Source organism: Lepidochelys kempii, chromosome 3 (genome assembly GCF_965140285.1).
Source record: "Lepidochelys kempii isolate rLepKem1 chromosome 3, rLepKem1.hap1, whole genome shotgun sequence".
In the NCBI taxonomy this organism is placed as follows: domain Eukaryota; kingdom Metazoa; phylum Chordata; order Testudines; family Cheloniidae; genus Lepidochelys; species Lepidochelys kempii.
In genome coordinates this window covers 63,567,574-63,580,972 of record NC_136382.1, presented here as the reverse complement: position 1 = coordinate 63,580,972, position 13,399 = coordinate 63,567,574, and the positions used below count along the sequence as shown (strand labels likewise).

At 42.9% G+C, this 13,399-nt stretch overlaps 1 protein-coding gene across 1 annotated transcript; it reads right to left on the bottom strand.

Annotated features, from left to right (window-relative positions):
- Positions 1-5,229: 5,229 nt before the first annotated feature.
- LOC140908169 (nuclear receptor subfamily 0 group B member 2) lies at positions 5,230-12,691 on the bottom strand. Its single transcript, XM_073335131.1, has 2 exons — positions 12,121-12,691; positions 5,230-5,570 (listed from the first exon to the last, which is right to left on the bottom strand). The coding sequence occupies exons 1-2, from the start codon at positions 12,689-12,691 to the stop codon at positions 5,317-5,319; spliced, it is 825 nt and encodes a 274-aa protein (XP_073191232.1). The 3' UTR covers positions 5,230-5,316.
- Positions 12,692-13,399: the final 708 nt, after the last annotated feature.

Here is a 13,399-nt window from a genome sequence, read left to right as displayed (position 1 = left end):
GGTGACCATTTATAATATTATTGATACCAATATTACAAATTTGCAATGAATCTTACAAGATATACCTTGTAAGGCATCAGTGGAAAAGTTATAATTAGCTAAATATGATAATTGTGCTTATATGTATGTATCATCTTTGTATTGTGACTTATTAATGTGTGTGTTACATTTGTATATCAAACTTGTGCTGTATTTCTGGGTGACACCCCCAGACAGCTGGGCATCAGCACTACCTAGCCTGCTTAATGGCCGATCAAGGGCAATCAGCTGTACAATGAACCCATTGAGAGAAGCCAGAGTTTACACCTATGAGTCAGGAGGACTTGTAAGGATATGCCTGTGGCCAGGGGGCTCTGAGTGCTTTTCCATACCTATGTATTCTGAGCTTGTGTTTGGGACAAAGGATGTACAAGCCCCATGGCCAAAGTTATAAAAGGCAGCTGCATCTTCTCCAGTTTGTCTTCAGTCCTGCTTCTTACCTCTGGAGCGACTTCTCTACAAACTGAAGCTTTGAACAAAGGACTGAATGAAACCAAGCTTTGGGTGTGTTCCAGGGGAACTCTGCAAGCCAGCAAATTCATCAATACTGCTAAGAACGTGATATATGGAATCTGAAGCCTTATGTATTTATCTGATTGCTTTTGCCATTTAACACCTCTCTTTTTCTTTTCTTTATAATAAAACCTTTTATTTTACATATTAAAGGACTGGCTGGCAGCATGGTACTTTTGGGTAAGATCCAAACTAATATTGATCTGGTAATGTGACTGGCCCTTTGGCGATCAGAAGAACATTTTGTATTGTGAGCAGACTTTTAAATAACTCTTCACCTTACTGGACCTATTTGCTGATTGAGAGCCAGAGAACTAGAATGCAATAAAGGGGCTGTCTGACTTTTATTTTAAAGCTTTTTGATAACCAGTGAGGGGATCGGGAGCACAGTTTGTGACTGTTTGGTGATTCCAACTACAGTGTTACCCAGCAGTTTTGGGAGAATCTGCTCTCCCTTTGGGAGCCAGCCTTGACCATGGCATTTTCAGTGTGGGCTATCCTAGGCACTTCAGGTCACCCAGGGGTCACCCAATTAAATGAATAGGCAGCAGGTTTAAAAACAAACCAAGCAGTACTTCTTCACACAACGCACAGTCAACCTCTGGAACTCATTGCCAGGGGATGTTGTGAAGGCCAAAAGTATAAGTGGGTTTAAAAAAAGAACTAAGTAAGGTCATGGAGGAGAAGTCCATCAACGGCTATTAGCTAAGATGATTAGGGTCACAATCCCATGCTTTGGGTGTCCCTAAACCTGTGACTGCCAGAAGCTGGGACTGGACTTCAGGGGGTGGATCACAATAATTCCCTGTTCTGTTTATTCCTCAGAAGCATCTGGCACTGGCCTCCATGTGAGACAGGATACTGGGCTAGGTGGACCATTGGTTTGATCCAGTATGGATATTCTTATATAGCATTTTATATGTTCAAAGCACAGTGCCTCCCATTGACCTCAATTGCAGCTGTGAGTGCTCAAAACTTCTGCAAATTAGACTCCAGGGTCTCAAGTTGATATTCAGAAAAGGAAGAACTGGCCACTTCACTTTCCAACTTCTGCCACAAATGAGCCTGGGCTCATCAGCCTCATTCACTGCACAATCCTGATTCATTTCCAAAGCATAGTCCTTTCTGTGCACTGAATGAGGCAAGAGTCCTATGGGAAAAAATAGCATGTGATTGTGTCATTAAAGACTGTATCTTGATGTATACACACCCACACACACACAAGGGGACCAAATTAACATTGCACAGGCAACCTTAATTCTGGTATTCCCTAACTTTAAGGTTGTAAAGTCAAGCGCTCAAAACTCTCTTACAAATTTTACGTGATTTCCTAATGTTTTGGAAAAAACAAAAAACAAAATGTCATTGTGTGGAATCATCATGACTCCCCCCGAGAGGCCACCAGCAGGGTTGAGATCTTTAGATCCACATCCTCTGCCCGCTGAGCTAGCAGAGTAGCCAGTAGCAGTAGTATTAGCTTCTGTGTGGCTCAGCCAGAAGAGGAGGATGGAGACACAGACTTTGACAGTGGGTTTCAGAGCAAATAATATACAAGAGACAGCTGAAGAATGTGAGGCTCAGGACTCCTAGATTCAATTCAGTTTTGTAGGGGAGTGTGCTCTAGTGGTGTCAGACCATTCTGCGTCTGTCCACTTTACCCTCTCCCTATCCCCTTCTCTACCAAGCTCCTGCTGCTATCCCTCTCAACTCATATGCCCCCTGCTGCTATCCCATTGGCTGCTGCTCATTCCTCCCACCCTCACTCCATTCCCTGTCAAACTCTCCCAGGCTCCTGCCTCCTCCCCAGATTCTACCCAAGTTCTCCCACCTCCTCTGCTCATATCCTCCCCACTCCATGGCTCTTGCCCTTCTATGCTATTTGATTCTATGTAGGTTCTTATATTGCCCTCATCACCACAGTATCTGAGCCCCTTCCAGTAGTTCATTAAACAACATGACTAATTTTAGTCACGTGTGGTTCACCTGGTATGTCATTCTCTTCTCAGAGAGAAAATCACATGCGCACCAGAGTGTTTTAGTTTGGTAGCATTCTTTTATGTTTGTTTTAAGGGCATGTGCTGCTCTGTGTTTATGTTAGAGAAGGCAGGTCAAAAAGTGCACGCTGCACTCGGAGTGGAAGGTGGTCAGGTTTATGATGTTCCTTAATTCCTGTGGGAGTGCCTTTCACAGTCTGACTCGAGCCCTCAAGAAAGTTCTGTCTTCTGCCCAGCCAAGTTTTACATTTATGGTAGAAGAGTGTAGTTGTCAACCCTGGTCTTCATTGTGGAGTGTTAGGTGATTTTTAAGATATCTCGGGCTCTGGTCCATTGAAAAGAAGGACCAAGACCTTGAACTTGACTTAGGGGAAACCAGTGTAGAAAGCAGAGGACAAGTTTGATGTGTTCAGATGCCTGTGTTGCTGAGGAGACATGCTGCAGCATTCTGTACTAACTGGAGTTTCCTAAGGGCTCATGGCTCCATGCCCAGACATATTGCGTTGCTAGTCCAGATGGGAAGTGACAAAGGCATGTATAATCAAGGCCAGGTCATCATCTGTCAAGATGGGATGGAGTCTCCTAGCCAAACCAGAGATGGTAGCAGGTGTTACTCATGGCTGCTCTTATGTGAGAATTTAGCATCAGCAAGGAATCCAAGATCACTCCTAAACAACAGATTGATTTGATCAATTGTTGGTATGTACCTTCAGCCAAAGGAGACTGCACCATGGCCACAAACTCTTCACAAATTCTTCTACCTACCAGCATCACCTCTGTCTTGCCTGGATTCAGCTTCAACCAGCTGTTCTTTCTCCACGAGTTGATCTCATTCAAAGAGTGGGCCAACTGGTAGTGGTTGAAGTCAGATATGGTGATGAATAGGTAGAGCAGTAAGTTATATGTATATCAGTGGTGGTTGAGTCTATATCATCTTATCAGATCACTTTGTGGCTTCATGAAGACACTGAACAGGACTGGAGAGAGAATTTTGCCTGTGGAACCCCACAAGTAGAAGGGTCTAGTGGTGGAGATGCAGTTTCCCGTCACTACTCTGCGTGTGTCCCTCCAGGAAGGAGTCAAGCCATCTTAGTTCATTTCCCTGCCACTTCTCTCAGACGGGACAGAAGTATGGTCTGGGTCAACGGTGCCAAACACCGAAAGGTATGGGAGGATGAGAGTGGATGTCTGTTCTCAGACCACTGACAGGAGGAGTTCATCCATCTAAAGCTTTTTCTATCCGATGTCCTGGTCTGAATACAGACTGTGCCAAGGGTAAGATATTACCTTCAATTACAAACTTGTAGTTGGCCTAGAACTATCTTCTCTAAGCTACTCAGGAACACTGGGTGGTAATTGACTAGAAGCAGTGTTTCCAGAGTGAGTTTCTTTCCCCTTATTCCTATCCTTCCCCCTTGTCATCTTCTACCCCTGTACACCTCTCCCAGCTTCTACACCTAACCACCTCAGGCTCTTATCCTCCCACCCTGTACTCTCTCTCTTCCCCACCATTCCTCACCCCTCTGCATTCAAGCAAGGCAGTTCCTCCAACTCATCCATGCTGCATAGGCACCAGCAGTGGGAGAATTGAGATCACAGTAAAGACTGTCTCCCTGCTATCCATTCCTGTATCTGGGGTCACAACAGACCCTGCTAGACTTAAAAGTGGCAGTTCTTCAACAAAAAAACCTTCAAAGACAGACTCCAACAAGAAACTGCAGAACTGGAATTAATTTGCAAACTGGACATCATCAGATTAGGCCTGAATAGAGACTGGGAGTGGATGGGTCACTACAGAAACTAAAAGAAAAGGAGTACTTGTGGCACCTTAGAGACTAACCAATTTATTAGAGCATAAGCTTTCGTGAGCTACAGCTCACTTCATCAGATGCATATCGTGGAAACTGCAGCAGACTTTATATATACACAGAGAATATGAAACAATACCTCCTCCCACCCCACTGTCCTGCTGGTAATAGCTTATCTAAAGTGATCATCAGGTGGGCCATTTCCAGCACAAACTAAACTAAATCAGAAACTAAATCAATTTGTTAGTCTCTAAAGTGCCACCAGTACTGCTCGTTGTTTTTACAAAAACTAATTTCCCCTTGCAAAATACTCACACCTTCTTGTGAACTGTTTCAAATGGGCCACCTTGTTTACATTAGCCTCATTAACACTACAAAAGTGATTTCCACTCCTTCTTGTCAACTTCCAACTTAAATTGAATTGGCTCGTTAGCACTGACACCCCACTTGGTAAGGCAACTCCCATCTTTTCATATGCTGTGTATTTATACCTCCCTACTGTATGTTCCACTCCATGCATCTGATGAAGTGGGTTTTAGCCCACGAAAGCTTATGCCCATGTAAATTTGTTAGTCTCTAAAGTACCACAAGGTCTCCTCGTTGTTTTGGCTGATACAGACTAACACTGCTACCACTCTGAAACTTTTTTTAAGTGGTTGTGAAAATGAACATTAGAAATAATACAGTTGGAACTACAGCGATTGGAGATGATGTTAATATCTTTCATACTTTAGGACAAATCTCTTCCAGATATGGCATATGGATTTATGAACTGGTATTTAATTTCTTTTAGTCTGAAGTTTACATGATTACATTTAGTTTTACAAAAAAAAATAAATAGCAATGTTACATTAGTCAATTTTTAATCTATGTTTACCTTTAATATATTGACCATAAAACTTTCCCCCCTCTTAAATCTTTGTTGTGGTTGTTATTTAGGAACAGAAAAAGGTGTTCTGTTTTTAAAGTAGGTCTTGCTTGAAATACAGGGTTTCTAGAAGTAAATCATTTAGGTTAACCTCTCCTAAAATAGGTCTGAAGAAGAGTTCTGCAATAGTCTCTGCATTAATGGCTTTGAGGCTCGCGAGCAGCCCAAGAATCCAAGCAAATCTGCCTAGGTTTCTGTTGTACATCATTGAACTAAATTCCATCAGAGTGCGCTGGGCTTCCTGCTGCAGGGTTTGCACATAGTGACGAAATCTTAGGCCAGGCAGTTCTGTAAAAACAGGAATAAAACAAGGAAAGCTTTTTTGAGTAAAATTAGTTTATGATGTGTCCTCTGTAAGGGTTTGTATCCATCCCTCCAGCTATGTCTTTTTTTAAAAAAAAATCTCGTTTTATTTATTCATTTTAGAAAGATGGGAAAATGTGCTTAGGTAGCTTTAGTAAACATTGTGTAGCATTTAAAACCCAGTATAATGCAATCAGACTATTATATTAAAAATGGAGTTTTAGAAAAAAAGACAAGATTAGGGAAGTGACTTAGATTAAACACATAGAGGCAGATTCTGTGCTATACCTCTAAGACAGACAGCACAGAATTTAAAGCCCATGGGAAGAGATAGCGAAGGTGGGTTTACACCAGTGGCTCTCAACCGGGGGTACCCAGAGGTCTTCCAGGGCGTACATCAGCTCATCTAGATACTTGTGTAGTTTTACAACAGGCGACATAAAAAGCACTGGCAAAGCCAGTACAAACTAAAATTTCATACAGACAATGACTTGTTTATACTGCTCTATATACTATTCACTGAAATGCAAGTACAATATTTATATTCCAATTGATTTATTTTATAATTATATGGTAAAAATGAGAAAATATGTGATTTTTCACTAATAGTCTGCTGTGGCACTTTTTCATTTTTATGTCTGATTTTGTAAGTAAGTTTCATTTCACTTAAAAACTACTTGGGGATACGCAAGACAAATCAAACTCTTGAAAAGGGTACAGTCATCTGTAAAGGTTGAGAACCACTGGTTTATACCATCTTTGTGTCTTCCCAGTCCTTAGCTGCTTCTGAGGCTGGAGAGGCCCCCAGCATAGGCCTGGGGGTCTGTCAAAGGGCTTGTCCACACAGTGTGGTAATACATACTATGGGGGTGGGGTTTCTAAAGCTCACTAATGTGTTATGCATACATTGGTCCTTGTAGACCCTGTGCTTTAGAAGTCACACCGCTGTAGCATGCATAGACAAATACTAAATTATAGCAGTCTTCCTGCGTTGCTCTGTGGGCCACCGTACTGCCCAGAATCAGCAACTCTCCATGCTGTGACCCACCCCCAACACACCTGTCCTGTCCCCAGCCCCATCCAAGCTCACTCCCTATGCCAGAGGTTGCAAGGGGGTTCTCAAAAGGCAGATTTATAGCAGTTTAACTGCAGTGCCTGCACTGAGGTATTCTCCCACAGTCACCTAAGGCAGGGGTGGCCAACCGGTGGCTCCGGAGCCACATGCGGCTCTTCAGACGTTACGATGCGGCTCCTTGTATAGGCACCGACTCCGGGGCTGGAGCTACAGGCGCCAACTTTCCAACGTGCCGGGGGGTGCTCACTGCTCAACCCCTGGCTCTGCCACAGGCCCTGCCCCCACTCCACCCCTGTCCACACCCTGTCTCTCAGCCTGCCGTGCCCTCGCTCCTCCCTCTCCCCCCGCCCCAGAGCCTCCTGCACACCTCGAAACAGCTGATTGGAAGGTGCAGGGAGGGAGGGGGAGGCTCTGATTGGTGGGGCTGCCAGTGGGCGGGAGGCTTTGGGGGCTGGGGAGCGAATGGAGGGCTGCTGACGTATTACTGTGGCTCTTTGGCAATGTACATTGGTAAATCCTGGCTCCTTCTCAGGCTCAGGTTGGCCACCCCTGAGCTAAGGGGCTTTTAACACCCTTTTATACCTCTCTGGCCCTTTTACTGCTGTAAGGGGGCTGAAACCAAGAGTGAGGATCTCATCCATGCTACTTTAATATAATCACTTGGATCCTGATCTTCGTCTTAACTATTCCAGTGTAAGACCCTGATCCAACAAAGCACTTGGGCACATGCTTACCTTTAAGTATAGGAGTGGTCCCATTGACTTCAATCATACTCAGTTGTTTTGCAGGATCATGCTAAACCCAACAAAGTCAATGCTATTACATCAAGTGCAAAAACTGCAATAGATGTGAGGGGGATCCCTTGGCCTTTAAATGCTGTCAAATTTGGTACTAGTAATATAACAAAACAGTTACTGTGGCCACATGTAAAACTATTCATGGTGTGAAGTTTGAAATAATCCATATAGAAAAGAAAGAGGTTATCATAAAATAATAAGATGAGTTATTTAGCTTGTCACCATATGGAAATTTCAGTAAAATTACTGAATGAAATGAACCAGTAGATAGGAAAGCTGACTGACAGTATAAATCTAATATTCCACTGACCTGGAGTGATATAATTCATTCTGTAGGTCCCCCTAATTTTCAATTTTATCATATAAAACAGGACCACAGGTTCTCATTCTACTATATTTAGCTAATCCAGTGGCAGACACAAGGTCTGACAATTACAGCAGAACATCTGTATATAGAAATAACTGAGTCCTTCTTTTATGCTTCTAAATAAAGTGCTGCAAGTCATACAGTGAAAGTACAAGGTCCTTTTTTGCACTTGCTGTAATTTATTTATTTACATTAACGAGCTGCAGAACACCTATCCCCCGAGAAGGTAGGCATTTATCCACACAATTAAAGTACGTTAATTACATGAAGCTATGATTAAAAAAAGGGAAATTGTTAAAAGGTAAGTTAAATAAATACATCTTGCTTAATGCAGTGGGGCTCCATCCTTCAGGATACTCAGCACTCTGGCCTAATCCAGCACCGCCTTTAAGCAGGTGTTTAAAGTTAAAATATGTGACAAGCCTTTCTGAACTCTGAGGTCCAGCCCTTGAAGCCCAAGAGACTGGGGCTCTGGCAACCTGAAAAGGGACAGAATTCCCCAGGAAAAGACCCTGAGCTTGCTTTAACATAGATTCTTTAACTTCAGACATCTTGGCTGCCATTTTCTCTTTGCCTGACTCCATGAGGTCCATTTGATTCCATTGTACTCCCAAGACAAATCCCATGGGATGGGGTTCGTGAACAGAAAATCTCCCCAAGGAATCTAGTTCTTCACAGACTATTCCATCCAGGGTGCAGGGTTTGCCATTCCTCAAAAGAAGTTCATGCAGTGTGACCCCAGTTCTGAAGGCCCCCAAGGATCTGTGTGGATCCCAGTGCAATCCCTGGGGAAACCTCATACACTGGCTTTGGCCTCTGGTAATGTGCCCTGGTCACTGGCAGTGCAGCTTCAGTAGAATTCTCTTGACTGCACCTTCCCTGGAGTCCCGAGAGAAAGGGGTGGGCCATAGCGAAAATGGTGCAACTCCAGGCTGTTTGTCCCCCCCTCAAGGAATCTTCACACTCTAGACCAGTGTGGTCTATATACCCTTAACCCTGTCTTTGGCCTGCAGCCTAGCATTCCTGTCCTTTGCCTCTGCAAGGCCACCCCACACCCCTTTTCCCAGCACAGATCCCAGGCCCATAGAGCAGTGCCTTCTGCAGGGTCCAGAGGATGATGAGTGCCACAAAAACAGTGGACCCCAATCCCCCATGGATGGGGAGATCAGTGCATGACGTGTAACCTGTATACGTAACTCTGAAGGAGGAGCATCCCACCCACAGTTAAGAATTTAAAGTGCTGGAGATTACACTGTTGTGCCTAGTAACCTGGAGTTTTCTCCAGATAGCTGAACTTCGTGGATTTTTTTTTAAACAGAGATTTTAGATGGTATCTTCCCTCCGGCCATAGCAACTGGAGGAAGAGAAGAAGAGGCCTTGCAGCAACTAGAGTAGCTGGAAACAAAGGGTTTAAAGTAGTCATTTTTTCCCTTTCTCTGTATTTTACACCCACCCTAGATTTCTAGGTAACTAGAGTTGCAATCTCTCAGCAGAGGTCAAAACCCAAACTATTATAGGGAGAAGCAAGATATCAAGAGGTTTATTTACTCAGAATGGATTCTTCTCCTGAAACTTGCTACATTTTCTCATTTGTTCCCTCTTTTTATATGTAACAAACCAATGTTTTCACGTTACAAATATTAATACAAAGAAATTACTTGGCTTGAGATAGTGTGCAAGAAGATTCACTGATGTCTAAGTGTCTCCAACCAAGTTATAAACCACTGAAAAATGACATTTATAACAGAAACCCTGACATGGTCCTAACATTAGCATTGCATTTGGCACTGATGTAATAACAATGCTATTTTCACTCTTTCAGTCTCATCACTGTTTGTTTCTCAGTGCACTGTCAGAAGTAACTGAGAGCAATTTAGCTTCACTGTTCACATATGTGGGGCATTTTCCATCCACTCCCTTGGATTTGGGCCATAATTTACATAGTAGCCTCTCTCCACATCCCACAGGAAGCCTTGAGGATTTTCTTAACCCTCTTTTCCCCCCACATTTTCTCCTGGCAAAGGCTGTATATCCAAGGCATTAACCCCCTTGCTAGGGATATCTTAAGTGACTTCCCTTTGGAGTCAACACAGCCCTGCCATTTGTTGGAGGCATCGTTATTGAGTGATATGAGGCTTTTTCCTTCCCACAAGGGGCAGAGCATACTCTCTGAGCCCAATCCACAGACTGCGATTTGTCCCTCTCCGGGCCAATAAGTACCAACGCTGAGTATTCTGTATGGCAATGCAGAACATTGCTACTGAGTCACTCAGCCTTGCCTTTCCAGGCTCTTGCATGCTCTTAAGACTGGAGTCACAGCCATCATCCTTGCAGCCAAGGAGAGGATTAACTTCAAAGCCTGACAAACTCTGCTCCTTAATCAGCTAGAGAAGTTGCTGTTCAGCAACATGAGGCATTCTGGTAGGTTCTAGAAACAGTGAGCACCGTGCCTGGAATCCCCCAGCCCTCCCCTCACGGGTAGTAAGCACTTTGAATGGTAGTAAGTGAGGGTAGTAATTCGAACAATTACAGCTCAGACTTGCAGAGCATTAACATTGGACCAAGCATCAAGCACTGAAGCAGAGGCAGCGATGCAAAAGGTGGCTGAATTTATGTACTAAATACCTTTTGGCAAGTGGAATTTTCTTGAGAACTACTGATATAATAATCCAAAAATGAGAGCTGCACAAATGAATCTACACTGAAATAGGCCTGGGGAAGGAGGAACAGGCTAGTCGGCTGAGCATAGGCATATGAGCCATGGGCTCCTAAATTCTAATTTTGGCTCTGAAACTTTAACCTTGAGTAAGTCGCTTACTGTCTCTGCCTCAGTTTCCCCATTCAAATTGTTTCTTCAGAGGGGCAAAGTGTGTTAACGAATTAAAGTTTGTAAACCACAGCATGATTGTGCACTCCCATAATGTGGATTTGTTTTCAGAAGTTCAGTAACTGAAAATTATTCACAGTAAAGCAAGCAAAAATCCCACTGGTTCAAATTTTCTCATGTAGCTGCAATCCCAGGATACACAAGACAATATAAGATGCCCTAAAGATACCTTAACAATGAAAACCACATCTTGAATTCCACTTGAAAACACATGTGAAGCCGGTGCTGCTTCTAAAACACACTTTTAAAATGCTTCTTGCAAGAAATGTCACTAAATGGACAGACATTTTGCTGTAGCTGACATGTTCAAGTGTTCTTCTGAGGGTAGCGCCAAACAGAGCACACTGTGGATGGTTGTGTCATGAATGGTAATTATTGATGGAGTCAAGGCCCTGATCCATAGCTCATTGGAGCGAACAGGAGTCATTCCATTTACTTCAGGGGGCTTCAGATCAGGCCCCTCATGCCTCATTTATTCTGTGGTTCTGAAGTAGCTAACCCACTTTGCAAAGGATAAGCTTTACTTGTCTCACTCCCTAACCATGAGGAGTGAGAAGGTCCTAACTTTTTTGAGTTTTCTTAGTGATCGTTATACATCGACCCAGCTGTGAAGACAATGATGTAGAAAATGCTAAATTCAAACCGCAACATATTAACAAAAACGCTATGCAACTTACAACACAGTGTAATCTCATAGGTCCCTTACTCACAATGCTCAGATCCCACAGCTTATGTCTAATGTCTGATTTGTTGATGAACTCTCAACACTAAATATTTTACATTGTTTGCAATGTTGTAGCCGTGTTGGTCCCAAGATCTGAGAGACACAAGGTGGGTGAGGTAATAGCTTTTATTAGACCAACTTTTGTTGGTGAGACACACAACTTTTCTTCAGCCCTCACAAAGATCTCTGTGGCGCTCGAAAGCTTGCCTCTTTCATCAACTGAAGTTGGTCCAGTAAAAGATATTACCTCACCTACCTTGTCTCTTAATAAATATTTTGGGTATTTAGGAAGTCCAGTTACAATATGTCTAATATCAAATTGTACACATGTATCCCTCCCACATATTTAATGCAGCCATATTATCTCTGTCCATAAGTCTGGAAATCAGAGTTTTAAGTGACACAGTAAGTTTATATGACCTAATAATTTCTTAATAAAGGGCTTTTTTAAAGCCATTTGTTTTTACAAAGGGTAACAGGGTGAGCATATATAAACCTAAATATCACCAGAAGTAAATTCAGAAAAAAGGTACTTACATTGCTGAATGCTGATTTTGAAAGTGGTTAGCTAGGATGACAGAAATCAGTTTAAAAATCCAAACATCTGTTTGCAGATAGATTTTAAAATATTTTTAGACACACACTTAGCTGTGCATTTGTCTACAAATATTGCCGTGGAACTTACCAGGGTTAAAGAGAATAATTCCTTTCAGATAGGCATATTCTTTTGCACATATGTCTGAATTCCAGAAGTTCTCCAGGAAATTCCTCATCTTCTGAACATCTGCTAATGATGCTCCCAGGGAGGAGTTCTCCACGTTGTCACTATCTGTCAGAGACTGATTGAGAAGGATTTTTTTCAACAAACTAGGGACTGAAAGCTCTTTCAGTTCAAAATCCACCCACTCCTGTGCCAAGCCCAAGACAAAGAGAGGGGCCCAGCACTGTTGAACTAGAAGTGCCTGATCCTCCTGGGGCAAATGATAAAAAGAAGGCAAGTTTCTTATAAAAGTTATCGTCTTTAAGAGTACTTCAGAAGCTCTCATGCAGGTGACTTCTGGAGTTCTGAGGACAACTTTCCTGTTGCCTTCACAGGGACAGCCAGCACTTGATATCGAGTAGCAAGGATGGTAGTCCTGGGGATGCCATGTGGTCTCATCCTGCGCTTTGTTAAGAATCTGGTAAAGGATGCTCTGGGGATGACTTGTCTCACACTGGCATTTTCTAAACTTCTCAGGTGAGGCCTGACTAGCCATACCCACTTCCTTGAGGGTTTCCTGAGCAGTGCACTCACTGCATCAAGATATTATATGCAGAACTATGCTGCTGTAGTGCAAGAGAGTCTTTCTGCCAAACAGCTAGGCATTGTGTGCTTTTTATACACTTAGCTGAACTGAAATGTGACCCTGAGCTGTAAAGCTACCTTGAACTTTATTTGCTCCAGTGTGTTTTTATTCACAGCCAAATAAGGCGTGGCTTAACCAATCCCAGTATCTTGCATGACTGAAATTATCTGAATGAGAGAGCCAGGGCTGGTTGACTGAGGAACACAACAATAGCAGAGGTATTCTTTGCCGTCAGGCATCATTGCAATTTTGTAGTGACTGTCCCCATGTCATGACACCAAGGACTCTAATGCTGTCAATCATAGTGATATTTTTACAATTGCAGGCTATGTATCATATATAGCTTGCCCTTGAGGGGAAGGTCAACAGAAAAACATGCTATAGCACAGCAGGATGGAGTAAAGAATTTTTGTTAAAATAAATACATAGATGTCTATCAGTTGGAGCAACTTACTGGACTGCTCTGTGCCTCATTTCCCTGACTGGAAACATGCCCATGTTGGGGAATGTGTTTGGATTAAAAAGCACTAAAGAAACCCAATTTACAATAATTATTACTAGGGCCTTATGAAATGCTGTAAATACTTCCTTCTGGTTTGATCTATCTGGGTTCATAAA